The 20,159-nt window shown below is 52.9% G+C and overlaps 1 protein-coding gene across 4 annotated transcripts in view; it reads left to right on the plus strand.

The window, feature by feature from the left end:
* Nucleotides 1–20,159, plus strand: part of ANO2 (anoctamin 2) — a 339,121-nt gene that overhangs the window by 113,302 nt on the left and 205,660 nt on the right. For all 4 annotated transcript variants that reach the window (XM_033867162.2, XM_033867161.1, XM_033867163.1 and 1 more), the window contains 2 exons: nucleotides 878–919; nucleotides 6,679–6,743. In XM_033867162.2, coding sequence (XP_033723053.1) covers nucleotides 878–919; nucleotides 6,679–6,743 — 107 coding nt within the window. The remainder of the gene's footprint in view (nucleotides 1–877; nucleotides 920–6,678; nucleotides 6,744–20,159) is intronic.

A 20,159-nucleotide genomic window follows, 5' to 3' on the forward strand; every position in this document is an offset into this window, starting at 1 on the left:
GTGAGAAGACAGATAACGGCGTGTGGAGGGTTAAAGGGAGATGGGGAAGGTGGGTGGATAGCGGGGAGCGCAAGTCCCAGACCTGGATAATAACGCAGGCTGGACCGTCAGGCCCTCAAATGACTGAAAGTGATATTTTATATGTGATAGCTTTGTGTGGATATGAAATTCCTCATCCTATGCGAGGATGTATTAAGTGTCAGATCTTTTTTCTATCTTGACCTATTTTAAGGATGTCTCTCAAAATCCCTTATACTGTTGTTTGGTTAAGAAAACGGAGAGACTGTAATGAAAGCTTTTCTTGGCTGCGAGGAATGTTATAAGCATCCTATAGCATGATGCAGTGATATTCTTCAAGATGGTTCGTGAGGAACTGAGCTGGCCCGTGAACTCAGTGCCCCCAGGCTGCCCTGTCCACCCCATCGGTCGCTTTAGCATCTACCCCGCAGCGGTACCAAATGAGACCCCTGGGGTGGGGACCCCTGAGTGCCCGCAGGAATTTCCCAGGTGACCTTTTCTCCTCGCCAGCGTCCTTGCTGTGGGCACACGCAAATTGAGGTTCTGCCGGGTATGGCCAGGGCGCAGGGGTGTTTTCCTGATGTGCTAGTCCGTTTCCAGGTCGGGTTCTGCTGTTGCATTTGCTGTGAGGAGGTGCAGGGGGGTCTCTGAGGCCTGTAAGGGGAGGTGCCCTGGGTAAGAAGCTGCCCACAGGAAACACAGCAGGTGCTGGCGACCAAGGAAGCGGACCGGTGTCTCCTTACATGTCATGCTCTTCACCTTCCTTAAATGGGAATGAAAGAAAGGGATAACGTTAGAAAATTTAAAAGAAAACCCTGTCTCTGTTTTTGATCATTCCATTGGCTTTCTCCTCCTACAGGGTGAATATGATAGTCCGGGAGATGACGTGAATGACAGAAAGGTAAGCCAGCCCGATGCTGCGCTCGAGGACCACGCAGGGGTGGGGGCTGCGTAGACATGTCCTGCGTGTTCTGTTTACTGCTTGTTTATTCCCAGCTGTTCTTCCACAGCTCGCTGTCCCCAGGCGTTTGGAAACGTGAGGGCATTTCTGGTCGTTGACGTGACTGTGTATGGGGGTGCTGTTGACATTTAGCGCCTGGTGGACCGGTGATGCCAACCATCCTGAGATACGTCCCACAGTCACACACAGAGGCAGTATCCCTGCCCCGATGACAAGAGAGCTTTGGCTGAGAAACACTGAGCAGCCAGATCCCTTCATTGATAGATGGGGAAACTGAGGCACGGAACGATTGTGCACCTTGCCCATGATGACACTGCTACCATAAACAGAGAAGGGGCTAGTGCCCCTCTGACCCTCAAATCCAGTGTTCCTGCTAAAAATATACCAGTATCCATGCCGTTATGGCTTGTTTGGGGAGGGTCGCCCTTAAGTTATCCTTATCCTCTCTGTCGAGGCAGACAGGTAGGGTACAGCCATTCCCAAATGACAGATGAGAAACCTGCATATTCCGGGCGGCTAGAAATAGGTTATATTTAAGGGAGGGAAAAGGGTCCCTTTGGAGGATCCCCCCTATGCCAGTCACAGCTCCTGCCTGGACAGCTCTTGTCCCCAGCCCTCCATCTAGATCCTGTTTCTTCTGTTTCCTGGTACTCTAGGAGCATGGGTACCACCCTTCCCACCACGGCACGATGCTCTGAGCATCACCCAGCCTCTTTAGTGGGGGCTGCCCGTCTGGCCATCGCCCTCCTGCCATCCTCCCACCCAGGTCCCCCAGCCTTCAGCGACTCTGGTGAACAGACGAGGGTGGGCGAGGGTGGGCGGGATGAGGAATAGGAGCCCGTGTACCCCCTCCCCACACTCTGCTGTCTGGAAAATCATTCATCCCCCAAGTTGCTTTTGAGCAACCTTCTTTTTATCCAGCCTATTAGTCCCTGTTATGAAGTGTTAAGTATTAAAAACATATAAAGGCCTTTTCCAGAAATACTGCTGTGATTGCTTACATATGTCCCCTGCTCGGCCTGCCCAGGGAATCTGCTGTAGTTTTTCCATGTTTTAACCTCATCTGTTTTCTATCTGATGCTAATAGTCTCAGTGGTGTTTAATTTCCTGAAAAGTCCCGGATCAGATTTAAAGGAAAAGGAGGAAGCCTTTCTCCCCACATCTCACCTCCCTGGCCCCAGCCATTTTCTGTCCGCCTACTTTTTCTTGTCACATTACTCCCCTTTAAAGAGCGATCACCACCTACTGCCCACCTAAGTGACCCCCTGCTGGGTGGGTGGTAACCCTCAGCCCCTCAAGGTAGAACACTTCACAGGAACATTCCAGAGATCAGGAGCACACAGTAGTCCTGGGAGAACTCAGCCAGCCCCCGGTTACCTGCACAGAGGCAGAGAGAAGCAAATTGTAGACCATCCAAAATATATGTACCTTTGCCTGGAATGATATTATATTATCGTTAACAATAAAACCTTCTAACAAAACGTTTCCCTCCCAGGAATTGTTTCGCTTAGGCAGTGCTGCCTCCTCCCAGTGCACACCCCAAAGGATGGGATGGGTAGAATCTGGCAGGCAGAGACCAGCCAGGACACAGCTCATCTTGGTGGTGGCTCGGTGAAGGTGGACAAGTGTCTCTGGAAGACAAGCAGCCCATTCCTTGTGGCTTTTCCTTGGGTTTGCCAGCCAGTCCTGGCCTCCTTGTTTTCCTCTGCCGGGGTCGTGGTTAGGGAAATAACGTTTGCTGTGATGGGAAACAAGAGAAACCAGGAGTGAGAGTGAAAGCTTTTTTCTGTCCATTTGGCTTGGGAAGCGGATACCCAGCACGGCAAGGAGACCGGTTCCGATGTCCATGAAAAGATTGTCCCGTCAGGACTAAAACCCTGGTGTCCAAATTCCAGCCAGTGCCACCACCAGGTGGACACGGTCTTTCATGTATGGCAAGGGGACCTCTCACTGCCGTGCTGGCTTCCTTCCTAGCCCTTCAGAGGCGTATGGGTGGGACCTGAAAGGTATCTTGAAGAACCAGCTGAAATCTCTGTATAAGTGCAGCACATTTATTTCGTATGTGTTACATTGTAAGGGTCTATGTTCTTCCAGAGGCTGCGGGAAGGGTTTTGGTTGGGTGCAACGGAGAACCCTTGAAGTTGGTGCTGGAGGAGGTGGAGAAGGGTTGAGAACTGATGGGAGATCTCCTCCCTGGGGGCCTTTAGGGGTGATCCGCCCATCCTGCCCGTACCTGGGGTTCGCCTCCTTCTTCCCTGCGATTTGTGGCTGTTCCGGGGATGTGCCTCGTAGGCGGAGAGCGATCTCCTTCCCCGCAGCTCGCCTAGTGCGGCCTGCAGTCTCGATGACTCAGCCCCCTCCCAGAGGGTAATTCACGAGAGGCTCCCTCCCTCTGGAGAGCAGGGGTTTCTTACCTTTCTAGAGAGCTGGGCTGCGAGGGTGTGGATGGGCCCCTCCCACTGCCAGCACCCACCTCATTCCACATCCGCCAGACTTACCTGCTTTTCTCAGGCATCCCAGGGGAGGCACTGTCACCATCTTCCAGGGGCTGACTGAGTCCCACCAGCTCCCCGTGGCTTCCCTGCCCACTTACAGGGAACCCGAAGCACAACCTGGAAGATACTCATCTTAAACTTTAGAAACTTTAGCAGTTTCTAAACCCTTGGTCCTGAATTTTCCAGCTTTTGCAGATGATTATCTCCTCTAGTGGGCAGTTAAAAAGTCAGTCTTGTCTTTCTGACGGGAAAGGTACTTTTCTTCTTGGTTTCACTTGAGGACTAGTTTTCCCATCCTGCACAACTCCCATTTTACTAATGGGGAAGTGACCTGCCAAAAAACCCAACAGGTCATTGCAGGATCCAGAAGTAGAATTCCATCCTCTCCCATCCTGGTCCACCCTTTCCCATCAATGCCTCTGAGCCGGCTACAGCTGGCGTCTTTCTGTCTGTCCCAGGTCCGGCTGCTCTCTGAGGAGCCTGTGGCCTCAGGGAGGGCCCCGAGTCTCGGGCATCTTGCCGTTCTCTGGCGTTGCAGATGGTTTTAACAGTTGGGTTCTTTATGGTCCCATGAAATACTTAAGCCAACTGACCGATGTGACCCTAGGAAGCCAACCTGGCCTCCTGTATGCTCTGATCCATCAGAGGGTGTGGTCCCCTTGTTGCTTCCTGCCCTGAAGGTTTGGGGTCAGACCCACATGCTTGGAATTACATTCGAGGCCTCCGAAATCAGGCTCTGTGAGAAGGAGCTGCAGAGCCTCCTGGCTCTGTTCGCAGGAGCTGCAGAGCCTCCTGGCTCTGTTCGCAGGCTTGGCCGGTAGGTGAAGAGGACATGGCATAACTCTGAGGGAGAGAGTATATTTGCTAGGAGCTCATTAGAAAGTTCTAGACTCTGCAGGTTTAAAGGGACTGTTGCAGGTTACCCTGGTTGTCCTCTTGCACTTGACGCACACAGGCTCATCCCTGTTGACTGCCGGTCTGTCCCAGGACCCTGTAACCTGGGGCTTAGCCCGATCCACCTGGTCTCGAACTGTGTGATTAAACATTTGTAGAGACAGGGAAGGGTCTACAGCACCCTCCCTCCCATGCAGAGCTGTGCGAGCTGGCCCGGCAGAGCCACATGGGCGGTGGGCAGGCATCGTCGCATCACCTTCCAGGTTTGACGCCCTGGAGCTCCAGCTCTTCCAGGGGTTGCCTGGTGATCTCCTCTGCTGTGTCCATCTGGCCCGTCTGGAACCACTCTTGTCAAGGTCAACCATGGGTCACTGGGTCCAAGGTCACCTCTTGGTTCTCCTCCAGCCTGACCCGTCAGCCATATTTGACCCAGATGCTCACCTTCTTCCCTTGGAATCCCATGGTCCCTTGGCCTCCAGGACACCACCCACTTCTAGTCCGGTGCCGTGTCCCATTGTTCCTCTGGCGCTTCTGCTGCTCTTCATCATCCCCTTGACCTCTGAACGGTGGAGCACCCAGGGCCCCGGCGTCACGCCTCTTCTCTACCTCTCTCTCTTTGACAGTTGCATCCATAACTTGATGACTTTACAAATCATGTCTTCTCTGACTCTGGACTCTCCTTTGAACTCCAGACTTTTTCTTTTATTTTGCGGTACGCAGGCCTCTCACTGTTGCAGCCTCTCCCGTTGCGGAGCACAGGCTCCGGACGCGCAGGCTCAGCGGCCATGGCTCACGGGCCCAGCCGCTCCGCGGCATGTGGGATCTTCCCGGACTGGGGCACGAACCCGCGTCCCCTGCATCGGCAGGCTGACTCCCAACCACTGCGCCACCAGGGAAGCCCCCCCCCCCCCACCGCCAGTCCTTTCTAACTGGGGTTATGTCCCAAGATTCTCCCCTTGCTCAGCGCCAGCCTTCCGGCTTCCCTCTTCATCCTAGGACGTGCCCTTTCCTCTAGGCCTTGGCACAGAAGGAGTGTTCTTCTAGCTGCAACATAACCACCTACTTCCTTCAGGTCTCAGCCCAAATGTCACCTCCTCAGAGAGGCCCTCCCTTGCCATCCTTTTCTTTTTTTTTTTTAATACCTATCAATAATTACTTTATTTTTTAAATTATTTTATTTTTTATCTTTAAAAAAATTTTATTGGAGTATAGTTGATTTACAATGTTGTGTTAGTTTCAGGTGTACAGCAAAGTGAATCTGTTATACACATACACATATCCACTCTTTTTTAGCTTCTTTTCCCGTATAGGTCATTACGGAGTATTGAGTAGAGTTCCCTGTGCTATACTGTAGGTCTTTATTAGTCATCTATTTTATATATAGTAGTGTGTGTATGTCAATCCCAACCTCCCAGTTTATCCCTCCCCACTTTCCCCCTTGGTAACCGTAAGTTTGCTTTCTACATCGGTGACTCTATTTCTGTTTTGTCAATGAGTTCATTTGTACCATTTTTTTAGATTCCACATATGAGTGATATCATATGATATTTGTCTTTCTCTGTCTGACCTACTTCACTCAGTGTGACAATCTCTAGGTCCATCCATGTCCCTGCAAAATGGCATTATTTTGTTCCTTTTATGGCTGAGTAATTCTCCATTGTATATATGCACCACGTCTTCTTTATCCATTCCTCCGTCGATGGACATTTAGGTTGTCTCCGTGTCTTGGCTGTTGTAAATGGTGTTCCCTTGTCATCCTGTCTAAAATAGCACCCTACCCCGCTCTTCATATTCTACCCCCTACCTTGATCTATTTTTCTCCGTGACATTTATAAGTTAATATTTGTCTCTGCACACAAGGGGTAATAAGCCCCATGATGGCAGTGACTTGGTCTGGTTTACTGCTTTAGCCAGTGTCTGGACAGGGCCTGGCACAAGGTGGATATTCAGTCAGTACTTATTAAACGAGTGAATAAATGAACGCCAGGGCTCATCTGGCTGGACTCAGCAAGGCGAGGGAGTGAAGAGCGAGGGGTTTTGCTTGGTAGGTGCAGCACACCCAGAGTGTGATGAAGATCACCTTTACTATTGGGGGAGGACAATAGCCTCCTGCCTTTGGAGTCTCCCTGTGGATATCTCATGGGAATTCTCCTGGAAGCTGGGCTTTGGGGATTCGATTTTGACTTGCCAGGATGGCTTTGGTGGGGAGGGGTGTGTGTCAAATGTTGACTTGCTAAAGCTGAATAACGAAAGGTGAATAGTTGTCTGCTGTACCTCTAATCTGGTTCTCTGTTTTTTTTTTTTGTTTAGCTGCTGTATCAAGAATGGGCACGCTATGGGGTGTTTTATAAGTTTCAGCCTATTGACCTCATCAGGTAAGATGTGGGAGGGGACTCTTGGGAGGACCCAAAAGGTCTCTGCCAACTGTCTTGGCTCCTGGAAGTGTGTTGGCCGAGCAGAGGGCTTGGCTGTTCTAGGCTGTGACGCCCCTGCTCTGTGTCCTACAGGTGGGGAGCCAGCTCCTGGGTGGGGGAGGGCAGTGGCAGCTGTGGGGCAGCAGGTAGTGTGGACGGATGTTCCATGACTTGCCTCTTGGGGTCTTCAGCACTGTGGTCTCTCCCTGCCTGCTCTTGTGGGGAGAGGAGTGAGTAGAGTTCTCTCTTTTATTATCGTCCCTCAAATTTGCCTAGAGAAGAACGTGGGTGAAGCAGATCCTTGGGTCATTCCCAAGTAGCCACAGTATTGACCAAGAGAAGGGAAGACCCGGCACATAGTATAAGGGCTAAGCCAGCTGCTCTGCGTGGAAATGCAGGCTTTTTATGGCTTCTCCAAAAAATTGGAAGGGAGAAGAGAACTGGGTCCTAAACCTCTCCCTTCAGTGCTGCTCCTAAAATGATGCCCTATTGCCTTGGGAATTTCCCCAGTTTCTACAGAACATGGGTGAAAAGCTTTTTGAAAGAACTTTCTAGAAGGCAGTAGGTCTGAGTAGCCTCAAGTGGGTTGAGGGCTCTAGGAACTCCACGGGCTGTTGAAGCCCCACCTCTTTCCCAGCTGGCATGTTGGGAGGACCCCTGTGCAGTGGGGGACCACCGGGCTGAGTGGGGCCTGGAGACTGGGGTCTTGCCCAGGCTTGGCCACTAGGGGCGATTGTTGCTCTGGTCAAGTCGCGTCCCCGCTTTGGTCTTCGGCATCCTGGTTTTCCGAAACTGGGAGCCTGAGCTAGGGCTCTACGGGGGAAATTGATAGAGCACGCTTGTTTGGAAACTGTGGGGACCCTCGGCCCTGTGCCTGACACAGTGGACTCGCTGCCACTCAGTCATCTGTGGCTCACTTTAATGAGCTGATTCATCAGCCAGCAAACTCAGAGAGTGTTCCGGGCTGCTCGCCCTGGGCTGGGACCGCGAGAGGGGTGGCCGCCAGAAGGATCGAGTCCAGAGGGAGGGATTCCAGCTTCTTCTTGGAAGAAGGCAGCAGGCTGGGAGTCACAGTTTGGGCAGGCTCACCTCCCACGCAGAGATGGGATGGCCCTCCCAGGGAACTGGGAGCTCAGTTGGACAGCAGGTGTTTGTTCCAGCTGAAGACCGTTAGCCGAGGGGCTGGGGTCGGGGAGTAGGGCCACAAATGCCGGTGACCGAGGCCCCTCACCCTGCACCTCCCGTCCCCTGGCGGCCTTTTGTGAGGTGCGGCCACCTAGACTGTTCTCTGGGCCACACCAGGGCTGCTTCCCCTGTGCCTCGTGGGCTTTGATCATCCTCTCTGCCTCTCTGGTGGCCACCCACGCTGTCGCCTGTTTTCTCCAACTATTCACTCCTTTTGAAAAAATACGATACCAGAAAATAAAAATTCTCCCTCCCGGAGAGCCCCACGTTTTCCTCCGGAGACTTCGGGTGACCGGCCGCCAGCTAAGTGGGCAACGGCTCCAGCGTGCCCTCCGTTTCAGCCACCGGAGCAGCCTCACCTGCGGGGGAAGAGGTGCCTTTGGAGCAGATCCTGGCTTTGGGGTCTGGCGGTTCCCGAGGACGCAGAGCCCAAAGCTGTCCAGACGGGTGCAGTGTGCTGTGGGGCTGGGGGCTGTCCACTGCCGCTTCCTCACCTGCTGCACAGTGCCAGTGGCCTGGATGTGGGGCTCGGACGCGCCTGGAGCCTCGGACATCTTTCAGACACTGGCTGGAGGGGAGGGGATGGGACACAGGTAGTATGGGGGCTGTAGTGGGGGACTGTGGCCTATCCAGAGGGGTGAGGAACTTACTCTGCTGCAGAGAGACGAGGGGACTGTAGTGGGGAGAGAGGGAAGGGACAGAGGCGTTGGGGGCATAGGTGGGTAGCAGAGGCAGGGAAGCCAAGAGCAGGCAGCTGGAGAGGAAACTGGGGTGGCGGGTATGGGTCTCCCCGCACTCAGCTGGCTCCCCCTAAGCTCGTGTGTCCACGTCACCTCCTTCCTCTCCGCCATCTGCCAGTCCCCGGTCTGACCCCAACTCCTGTGGGTGTGTCTTCAGCGCCACTTCCCTCTGCTGCCACTTCTTCTCCATCCTTCCTGCCTTCACCTGTCGGGACCTAGCGGCCCACAGGGCCCAGCCTGAGGCCACCCTGACCCTGTGGTTCCATCGCGGCTCATGCCTGTGAACTGCGCCCTCTTGGTGCTCACGTAGGAACTGCACCCATGTGGTCAGTGCTGAAGCATCCGCAGAGGCAGGGGGGTCCAAGTTGAAGGTACGCCCTGCAAAGGCCCAGCCGAGCTGTTTCCCGCCCGTCGCCTTGGGCCCCCAGCTCCTCATTGGCAGCCCCGAGCGCTGCTTCTCTCCCGGTGCCCACGGTTTGGAACATTCGAAAGCACGGAGCAGCTGAGAGCCCAGCGGGGTGGGAGATCCGTTGGCACGTAAAGCTACCCTTCCCCTTCCGCAACCCTTCAAGCCTAAACTTGAGATTTAGGCTTCGAGGCTCCTTTCCCAGGTGTGTAAAGTGGACAGAGGGGGAGCAAGATGCCCCTTCCCGGGGCTTCCCTGGTGGCGCAGTGGTTGAGAGTCCGCCTGCCGATGCAGGGGACGTGGGTTTGTGCCCTGGTCCGGGAAGATCCCACATGCCGCGGAGCGGCTGGGCCCGTGAGCCATGGCCGCTGAGCCTGCGTGTCCGGAGCCTGTGCTCCGCAACGGGAGAGGCCAGAACAGTGAGAGGCCTGCGTACCGCAAAAAAAAAAAAAAAAAAAAAAAAAGATGCCCCTTCCCTGCACCCCGCGCCCCTCCCCCCGCAGCTGCATGGGCATCCAGGCCCAGCAGGCTGCACTGTGAGATTGCTGATGGCGCTCCCAGGCCAGCAGAGCTCTCCACCCTGAGTCATACCCTTGCTCTAGAAACCTCGGGGCCTGCAGGCCTGAGTGGAGTGTGTGTGTGTGTGTGTGTATGTGAGTTGCCTGGGAAGCTCCCCAGGGAGGTATCCAGTAGCGACCCCTCTCACAGAAGAATCTCCTGGGAACTCCGAGCCCGAAGCACTTGTGCCCTGGAAGAAACAAGGTGTGTGTTGGAGCCAGTGGGGGAGATGATGTTGTAGCTGGAGGGAAACGGCCCTGCTAGTCCCTAGGGGCCACCTGGGTGTCCCTGCAGGCGGAGGAGTAGATTTCTGCCTGCACGGCCCTGGGTTAACTCCCCGACATCCCAGGAGGGAAATGGCCTTTATTTTCTGGGGAACCCGGGAGGCTGGGCCTTTAGGCTTGACTAATACGGGGTGATCCCGTATTAGTCAGCGCCCTGCCCTGTCTTTGCACTGAAATGAACATCTGCTCACGGGCATGTTTTCTTAGCTGGGAGGTTTTGCTATGGATGAGAGGAAACAGCAGGCTCTGGACATCTGAGTTAGGGTTAGCTGCTCACCGCGCTTGGCTGAAGCTGAGATGCACAATTGTATTCTCAAGCATCTGCGCTGCCTTCCTGTGACCGCATGTGGAGGAGACGTGCCCAGAAGTCCGCCGGGCTCGGGGGCTGTGCAGCTGTGGACTTTGGGGAATGGGCCAAGGGCATCGTACGCGGGCAGCATCCACCGTGTCAAGTCGGGATGACAGTTTAGAGAGGGGTAAACGGCTCTTCCTCGTTCCCTCCTCTTTCAGGGATGCCATTTCCCCAGGGAGGCTTCCTAAGGTCAGGCCCTGGACGTGAAACCCATCCCTGTGGCAGGTCTGGAGTCCTCTCAGAAATGTCCTGCTTCCTCAGTGACCTAACAGCGGTATCTATGCCATTTCAAGAGCCTTTGGGCATCACCTGTGGACAGCAAGAGTGGCACTGTGCCTCCACCCGGCTACACGTCTACCATCCTGGACTTCCAGCCGCCTCCAGCCCCACCAGTGCAGAGCCCATCCAGGACCTCGGCATCAAGGAATTGGCTTTTCCTCCTCCTGATAAAAGGCAGAGGTGCTTGCTCTTGCCAGAATTCCCCAGAAAGGCCACTAGAAGGTTGCGTGATTTGGTGCATACCTCTGTGTCTCTGAGCCCCACTGCTAACCTCCTGAAACACGACGCATCCACATCCCTCCAGGAGGGAGATGGAGGAAGCCACATTCTTTCTTAGGAGGCTTCTCAGCAGGCCAGGCTCAGGAAGGACTGGCTGCAGCTGGTTTGGGGGAGGGAATGGAGAGGAAAAAATGTTGATCAACCTGTGATGAATTATTTCCTGAGCCCTGCTGCCTCCTCCTTGATCCTTCCCTGGGATTTATAAAGGCAGTTCAGCTCAATGCAGTAAACATTTACTGATGCTCACAGTGAGCAAATCTCTGGAGGCACAGCGAGATGTAGGGTGGAGTTTGCGTCCTTACGGATCTAGCAGTTACGTAGGGAGACAGACCTGTGGGAGGCAGGATGAATTGAGGGCTTTTCAGGACTGTCATATATAAGTACTAACATGATAGGTTGGGACAACAGATGGAGAGTGGTTGCTACTAGCAGAATAGGGAAGACTTCCTAGAAGAGGTGGTGCTGGAATTGGAAACATTGCTTTCTGAAAGGCTGAGGTTAAAGGTCCTGAATGTGTCTTTGTCACCAGCCTGGGCTGCCTCGAATATGGACTTGTTGAGCCTGGTGTCGATGGCCAGAAATCACAGTGCCCCAAAGCCAGGTCCCTCCTGACTGTCAGTTGGAAGAGGTCAAGTCAAGAACTCGACCTGCAGATCTCGCCCCACCTGTATGGACTCTGTGCCAACCTGGCCCGTGTCCCTGGCTCTGACCTGTAAGTTAGCAGAGCATCCAGGCTTGGGAGGAGATGAGGCTGGACCCAAGAGAGGAAGCCAAGGAGTGGTGACGTGTGGGCTAGCGCCTTGGTATCTGCAGGTCTCATCCTTTGAAGTATTGGATTTAGCAGGGAAACGTTATGCAGGCTGGAAAGAAGTCATGTCTCATGGGCCTGAAGAAGATTTTTCCTTTACCTCTGAGGGCGTAGGAACATAGTAGACAGAGAAAAATAGGCAGTAGCTGGTTGAGGCGAGGCAGAAACAGGGATGACGATGTTCCGTGCAGTTATATTCTGGCCCATACAGAGTGGGAAATAAGTCAAGCTGTTTATAAAATGTGAGGTGTCCCACTCTCCTTTCTCTCCCCCCTCCCTGCAGAGTGCCACTCCCCGCCAGGTCTGCACCCTCTAGAGGAGAGGAGTCGGCCTGGGGCTGCCAGTGGACCAGGAGTTGAATACGGTGCCCCCAGCTCTAGTCTGAGGCTGCACCCAAAGGCCGTCCTGGTCCCCTGAGGGTGGCCTCCCTGCCTTCCATGGCTGGTGGCTCTTGGTTCAGATCAAACTGAATCTTCCTTCCTGGAGTATCAGCCGTATGGTACCTGGTAGCTCCCAGGGCTACCAGGAGGCTGCACGCGCATCCCCATGGCCGCCCAGGGTTGCACGGCCAGAGCTGGGACGGGGTGAGGGTCTGGTTTCCCAGCTCACTGCCTCCTTGACTCCCTTATGTCACATCCTATTTCCCAAGGGGAAGAGAAGCTGATATTAGCCTGAAAATATGTGACAAAGCTGTAATTTCCTATCCCCTTGGACCTTGTGTGCAGTAAACTCTCAGTTATCCAGAACCCCTGGGACCAAACCATGGCATCACAGAGGTGGGAGGAGCTTAGAGGCTGGCTGACCTCAGTGCCCCGCCGTGGAATGGGGAATTGAAGACTCCTCTCCCCGCATATTGATCGAGCAGATGCCCAGCCTCTGCATGATTTATCTTGTAATGGGGGAGACGCCTGGCCTCGGGGGCAGCTTGTTTGTCTGCTGGACATTTGTAGCCACTAGAAATGGTCATGGAGCCAGAGCAAGAACTCTGCTGATTTCCCTCTCTTTCAGTCCTGTTCTGAACAAGAGCATCCTATTGTGTAGGCCAGCCTTTAATTAGTTGAAAATAGCTCTCGCGTCCCTAACAGTTCTGCACGCGTAACACGCCTGGCCTCGCTGTGTGTCCTCCTGTGATGCGGGCTCTTCTGACAGCCTCATCCTCGTGATCGTCCTCTTTGGGACCCGCTGGCCTGGGAAAGTCAGAGCAGGGCCCTCCTGCACGCACACCTCACCTGGTATAGTTAAGCTGACACCTGTTTGCACTGGCCACATGTGAGACACTGGTGCTGGGGGGTAGAGATGAATTAAGCCGGACCCCGTTCTCCAGGAGCTCAAGCTCAAAGTCAAATTCCCAAGCGTGTAGATGACCACGTGGCTTTTCCGGGAAATGGAGGGACAGACTGATGGAGAAAATTTTCAAAGAGTAACTGTGAGGCTATAGAAAAACAGGGTATGGAGAAGATCATGGGGGTGGGGGGAAGCTGACCCCCAGACCAGTCATCTGTGATGAGGGGGCTCCGGGCTGTTAGCTGTGCATCGGGCAGAGATTTTTGGGGGTGACTCTGACTCTTTCTGGAAACATCCGTTGTCGCATGGCAGCACCCACAGACCCCTGAAAATCTCAGAAAACATTTTAGGATCACGTCACTTAGGGATTTCCCAAATCGCGGCAAAGCCTCATGTGTCCAAGTCAGGGAATCCTGCCTCGAGAAAAACCAGCCAGGCTAGAACTGTTTCAGGGAAGGAAAAGAAATGTGATCAAAGATGTAAAGAGGCAGCCGTATGAAGACAGACTTAAAACAAATAAGAGCTCCTACTCTAGGAAGAAGTGGAGACGGAGTGAGGCTGCACTTGTTAATTTAGAAGATGGATAGAGTGACTGTCCACGTGTTTATCAAACCCCGAGGCACCTGCCTAGGGACGTTCCTCTAGACTGAGAGCAGTGGGTTAAGGATGAGAAGAACTCGGTTTTGGCTCCAGCCTTGATTCCAAGTGATATAATACTGGGGCAAGCCGTTCTCTCTCAAGCCTCCATTTCCTCAGCTATGAAATGGGCATCATAACACCTGTCCTACCTTCCCCACAGTATTATTGCGAGGATTACGATATAGTTGTGCAAAGAGCGTGGTGATGGACACAGGTCTGGTTAGGTAGAGTTGTTATTTATCTGCTCCCTGGGGGAAGTTATACTATTCCCTAAACTAGCAGAATTTTATATAGTTCTTTAGTTTGTCTTGACAAATATTGTGTAATCATAAGACTATTTTTTTAACATCTTTGTTGGAGTATAATTGCTTTACAGTGGTGTGTTAGTTGTTGCTGTATAACAAAGTGAATCAGCTATACGTATACATATATCCCCATATCTCCTCCCTCTTGCTTCTCCCTCCCACCCTCCCTATCCCACCCCTCTAGGTGGTCACAAAGCACCGAGCTGATCTCCCTGTGCTATGCGGCTGCTTCCCACTAGCTATCTACCTTATGTTTGGTAGTGTATATATGTCCATGCCTCTCTCTCGCTTCAAGACTGTGTTTTTTTAAAAATTGTAAACCAGTGTGCTGTATTCACGTTGCGTGTGTGTGCTCTGTGCCTCCTAGCGACCCCGCCAAGTGGACGTTCTTAACCTCCGTGTTACGGGGGTGAGGGGGTGGGGTACTGAGCTCAGGGAGATAGGAGCTTCCCGAAGCCACAAGCCAGCCCATCTGGGATTTAAACCCAGGCCTGTCTGACTCCAGAAACTGTGTGTTTGCCCTCGTACCACGTGGCTGGAGGTGACCCAGAGCGTCATCCAGCCAGACGTTGGGCGAGCTGGGTTTTCAGATGCCTAGCGTTAATCCCTTTGATCAGCACTCTGAGGGACAGCTGGCGTGGTCTGCGGAGGGGGGAGTGGGGCTCGCTGACCAGGTCACCCCCTGCTCTGCGATGGGCCATCCTCGTGAGCACCCCTGTCTCAGCAGGAGTGATGTGTCACTCGCAAGAGCTGTTTGTCAGGGGGCCCCCGAATGCCATGTTTTCGGTTTCTCATTTCTGCTTTTCAGAGTCTTTCGTTTCCCCGACTTCTTCCATGTCATCAGGTTGTCAGCTGTCACTGCTTGCTTTTGTCAGCCGAGTAGGTTCCTTCCCGACTTCAGTTCGCTGCTCCGTCTCCGTCGCAGCTTTAGTAACCTGACCCCTGAGCAGGTAGCACTGTGTGCCAGGTAAGCCTCTTCCACAGCCTATCCTGGAGGCTGCCTCCTGGCAGGTGTGGGCTTTTGTGGAGGCTCTGCCTTTGTCATGGAAATGTCTTCCTGGTGTTTCCCAGTGAGAGTGAAATGGTGTTTCCAGGATGGGACCAGAGTCAGTGTGATAAGGCAGGTGGCTTTGCCGAGGAGAGCTGCATTTTGTCCCTCTTGCTTGTTTTGCGAGGTCACAAGAAATCCAGGCCAGAGCTCAGAGTCTGTTGACACAAGAGTCGATCCCTACATCAAGGGTCTGCTGGATGCCAAGCTCTGTCGTGGGTGTGGTGTCAAAGCGAAAAGAAGGGGGAAAGCAGGAAGCTTGAAGTGTAACAGTGGGACCCCAGGTGCTCACAGTAGATCTGATGGAAGCTGCAGAGGTAAAGTGGTACCCAACGGGGAACCTGGGCACAGAGCTGTGTGTAGACGGGCTGGGGGCAAGGTGGTGGGCAAGGGGATGGGCCAAAGGTTCCGAAGGGGTTTGTGACTAGCTTTAGCGTGGTCGATGAGAGAAAGATGAGAATTACAGGACAGGCGAGTTTTGAGCAGAAAGTAGAGATTTGAAGGAAGAAGGGAGTGTGGTTGGGAGATTTACAAGAGTCAGGTTGAAGTATTCTTGGTCAGGACATGCTGACGGAAGTGGAGGCTCAAGAACAGGTTGAGACTGCAGACAGCTGGGAGGAGAGCCCTGGGGCTACGGGAAGTGGTTGGAGGAGGTATCTGAGACAGTGCAGGGGGAGGAAAGCCTAGACCAAGGGGCCGTGATGATGGGGAGCAAAAGGAGATGCTGTCAAGTGGTTTCTCTGGGATTTAGGTGGCAAAACAGAGCTTTCGGGGGTTCAGGACGTGTGCGCTCCTGGCTGGGAGGTGGGAATGGCCCGTCTCACTCACCCACTCTTGGGAAACTTTGGGCAAGTCATTCAGCCCTTTGGATCTGGTGCACATCCTCTTGCGGAGAGAGAGAAAGAGAGGAACCTTTGCGTCTCCTCCACAAACCCTCTAGGCTGTGACGGCAGCCGCCCTCTGCCTGTGGGAAGCAGGACCTCAGGTGCATCCGAGGGGCTGATCTCGCCCTAGAAGGAAGGAGGGGACCGGCCAGGGGATAAGTCACCACGGACACAGCCCGACTCTTTGATCCCCCTGAGCCACTGTTTCACCGCCTGTCTCTGGAACCCCTGAGCTCCCCATTCCTGCTAATGATATTCTGCTGAGTGATGTTCTCCACCCATGCCACATGGGTATGTGACCAATATAAGCAGAAAACGTCTTGACACATTGAATAACATCGTTGCAACACACGTTACAACAGCGACCGCAAGATCTCTCCATTTAATTAGCTGGGCATGCCCAGGCACTTTGCACAGACGTATGCCTCTGTTTCAGGAACGGAAAACCACAGCATTTTGTGGGTTTGGAAGTCACAGACATAAGCAAGAAAAAGACAAAACAAAAAGCTTCAAGATCGCTGCCTGGGAGACTGCTGTCCTCCAGTACCTTCTTGGGATTTTCTCAAGGTAGTCAAAGGTGTGGGTAGTTGGGTAACTGCCAGGGATGGCTGTCTGCCCTGGCAGAGTGGCTGACTCTGATGTGGAGAGGTTGTGACCCTCAGCCTGCATCGCCCAGCCCGTTCCAGGGCCTCAGGAAGCACTCCTTGAGGGCTCAGGACTCAGGGCTGGTGCCTCAGCCCTGTCGGTTTCTTTCATAAAATCCGTGTTAACTGAACACAGGAGAGACAGAGATGAGATTGGAGGACTGGGACCTTGAACTTTTTATTTGGAATTGTAGTCTGGAGGAGGGTAAGGGCAATGGCTTAGTTTCCAGCAGTTATCAGTTCTGACAACACGGCAGTATTTCCTTAGGCTGACACGCAGCCCAATCCTCAGCCTTCGGGCGGACGGGCAGCCGCTCCTTCTCCAGGCTTCCCCCCCCGGCCTGTTTCCCCTTCCTGTCAAATGCCCCCTCCCCCCACCATGGACACCGTAACGCTTCTCTGAAGGTTTAGCCCTGGGGGTGAGGTTAAGCCCTCTGATGATCCAGCAGCCAGCTGGAAGCATCTCTCAGGGACATCGTGAAAGAAAGAGGAGAGTCCCCAAACTCAGACCTCTCACCGTCCAGCTGGGAGAAGACTCAGTGTTTTGGGAGAGAGACTTAAGAGAATGGATAATTCAGTTCCCTCTGATGCGGTATATTTATTGGGCATCTTTGCTGTGTTTATTTGTGTTTATTGTTTCAGGTGCTAGAGTTAAAGTGAAGAAAAAGATAGATGTGGACTGATGAGATAACTTACCTAATCACCTTGGGTGATGAGATGATTTACCGTCTAACCTAGGACACTCTTGAGAGTGAAAGGGAGCATTATTAATAGCTATGCTGAGTATACTAGTCAGCTACTGTCAAAATAATGCTGCGTAACAAACCACCCCCAGATCTACAGCTTACACCAATAGTTGGTTATTTTTCTTGCTCAAGTGTCTGTAGGTTGAGTGGAAAAGGTCTGTTTCAGGCTGAGGGTCGGCTGGGCTTGGCTCCAGGCTTCAGACTGTGTTCAGGTCTCCACAGGTCTGCATGCTCTCCGTAGATCAGAAGCTACCTGGGCGTGGTCCTCTCATGGTGAGTCACAAGAGCACAAGGAAAGACAGGGAAACAGACACACACAGTGCCTCTTAAGGCATCATTGACATCCCATCCGCTAGGGCTCCACTGGCCAAAGCAGTCGTATGGCTGAGCACAAATCCATGTTTCTGGAAAGTACACTCTTTTTTAAGGGGAGAGGAGTTGGTATTTGCTGAACGCCCATGTAGCCCGCCCCAGTGAGACAACAGGTATAAACCAGGACCGTTCTGGAAATATGTGGACCTGTGGTCCCCCCTTGTCTGGTCTTGTGGAGCTTATGAGCCAGCAGGAAAGACAGATTATGTCTAGTTTTTTATTATTATTTTTATTGTTTTAAAATTTTTATTGGACTATCGTTGATTTACAATGATGTGTTAGTTTCAGGTGTACAGCAAAGTGATATATAAAACTGAATATATCAATATATATATTCTCTTTCAGAATCTTTTCCCTTATAGATTATTACAGGGTATTGAGTGTAGTTCCCTGTGCTGTACAGTAGGTCCTTGTTGTTTATTTTATATATAGTAGTGTGTATACGTTAATTCCAAACTCCTTGTTTATGCCAGTAACGTATAGTTAATTGTGAGTGTGACGTGGGTTACACTAGCAGAGTGTGGGCTGTCATGGGCAATCCAGCCTCACTGGAGAAGGCCAGCTGAGGCAGTGACATTTAAACGAAGATTTGGTGCGTGAGTGAGAGCCAGGCCGAGATGAGCAGAATAATGACAGTAGCTCACGGCCTGTGGTGCCTCCTGTGTGCCAGGCGCTGTTTAAGCCCCGTGCACTTGCTCACTCACAACGACCCTTTGAGACATACTATCACCCTCAGTTTGCAGATGAGCAGTTCAGACACAAAGAGGGTGTTAAGTCACCCGCCGTCACACAGCTAGTGAGTAAGGAAGAGGTGAGGTTTGAACTCCTAAGTCTGGCTCCAGAGTCAGTTCTCTTTGCCACAGGGTATGCTGCCCACAACAGAAAGAGGGGGCCTGGGGTGCCTGGTGGGGGGAGTAATGGGGGCCAGGCGGGGGCGAAGCAGGGACCAGGCCCTGGAGGATCTTTCCGAAAGCACAGGCCAGCCCATCTGAGATTCAAACCCAGGCCTGTCTGACTCCAGAAACGATGTGTTTTCCCTGGTACCACGTGGCAGAAGGGGACGCAGAGCTCCGTTCATTCGTGGCCGTTTGAAGATTTGGGGCTTTATCCTAAGGAAAAGAGCCTGTCCCTGAAGGGTTTGGCTCATGCGGGTGTAGATGTGTGGACGGCACTGATGTGGGCCGGTTGCTTTTACTTGGAAAGGACCTGAGGCTCCTCTGTGTGGGCGCTAGAAAGGACCCGAGACATTGTACGTTTTGTGCCAAACAGGATGGAGGGAGGGTGGGGAGTGTGGGGAGAGGAACAGCTTCTTCTCCCAGACGCCCTCTGTCCTTGTGAGAGGACCTGGTGGGCATTCTGGGGAGTGGGAGTCCAGTCTTCTTATCCTCCACGTCCCAGCTGACCCGCAGGTTTCACTAGGTGGTAATCAGTGCATGGGAGCTGTCTCTCCCCATTCACCAGCGGGGATGTCTTCGTGGGTGTGATGGTGACCACGGCTGACGCAGCGCTTATCCCATGCTCACCGGGTACCCGTGTCACCTCGCCCAGTGTGGACCTGATCTGGTCTAATCTTCGCGGCAACTCTGTGAACTTGGCACGATCGTTGTCCCCTGTTTTCAAGATGAGCACACAGCAGTGCAGCGAAGATAAGTCACTTGCTGCAAATCTCAGGCAGGACCATTCCAGAGTCCATTATTTTAACCACTTTGCTGCACTTTGGGGGAGGAAACCATGCAGGTGAGACACATGGGCTGCTTCTCAAATGGGGCCCCAAGGCAGAGGGTGGGGGTAGTGGATGGATGTGGTCAGGTGGCCAGATGGGGTGTAAAGGGTTTCTAGGATCTTTTAGAATAAAACAGATCTGGTTCCTTAAAGAGGGTGTTGCCGTAGATCGTGGGGACTTAGGAATTTTAGCTCTGGGGATCCTTGAAAACCATTCTCTTATTTTATTAAAAAAAAAAAATCCTCTAGCAGAAGTAACAAGGCGGAGGGACGGAGGTATCGTGTCTGAGGCCACTTCCAAGTAAGGAATCTTTAATATGTAAGTTGCTGACATTTAATAGAGACGGCAGTGAGCTAGGAGGTGGGAGGACGTGTGAGATTAGAGGTGGCGATGCTCCAGGCAGGTAGATTACCTGCTGCCTTCCTCACCTAACAAGGGGGTTGGGCCAGGTGATCTGTAACATCCCTTCTGGGGCTAACTTTCTAGGCTGTACGGGATACCGTCTCAAGCCTGAAGCTGGTCTTGGGGCAAGACCCAAGGTTTCCCCAGGGAGCAAGTTGAATTTGGGGTTGGAGCCCAGGAGTCTGGACCCCAGTCCTGGACTCCGTCCATTGGACTCACCCCCTCACCCCCGTACCCACATCCCTGGATTCCTCTCTTCTCTCCATTAACCTCTCCCCCTTCCACGCAACCCATCTCTGGTGTCTTTTGCCTTTCCGGCTTTGATCACATCTGGAGCATTTTGTAGAGTTGATGAGTGTGTGTTTTCCTGTTGGGACACATGGTGTCTATCAGAGACACTTAAGAAGCCCGGATGAGTGGAAGAGTCTGCGTGGCATCT

Source organism: Tursiops truncatus, chromosome 11, assembly GCF_011762595.2.
Source record: "Tursiops truncatus isolate mTurTru1 chromosome 11, mTurTru1.mat.Y, whole genome shotgun sequence".
Taxonomy (NCBI): domain Eukaryota; kingdom Metazoa; phylum Chordata; class Mammalia; order Artiodactyla; family Delphinidae; genus Tursiops; species Tursiops truncatus.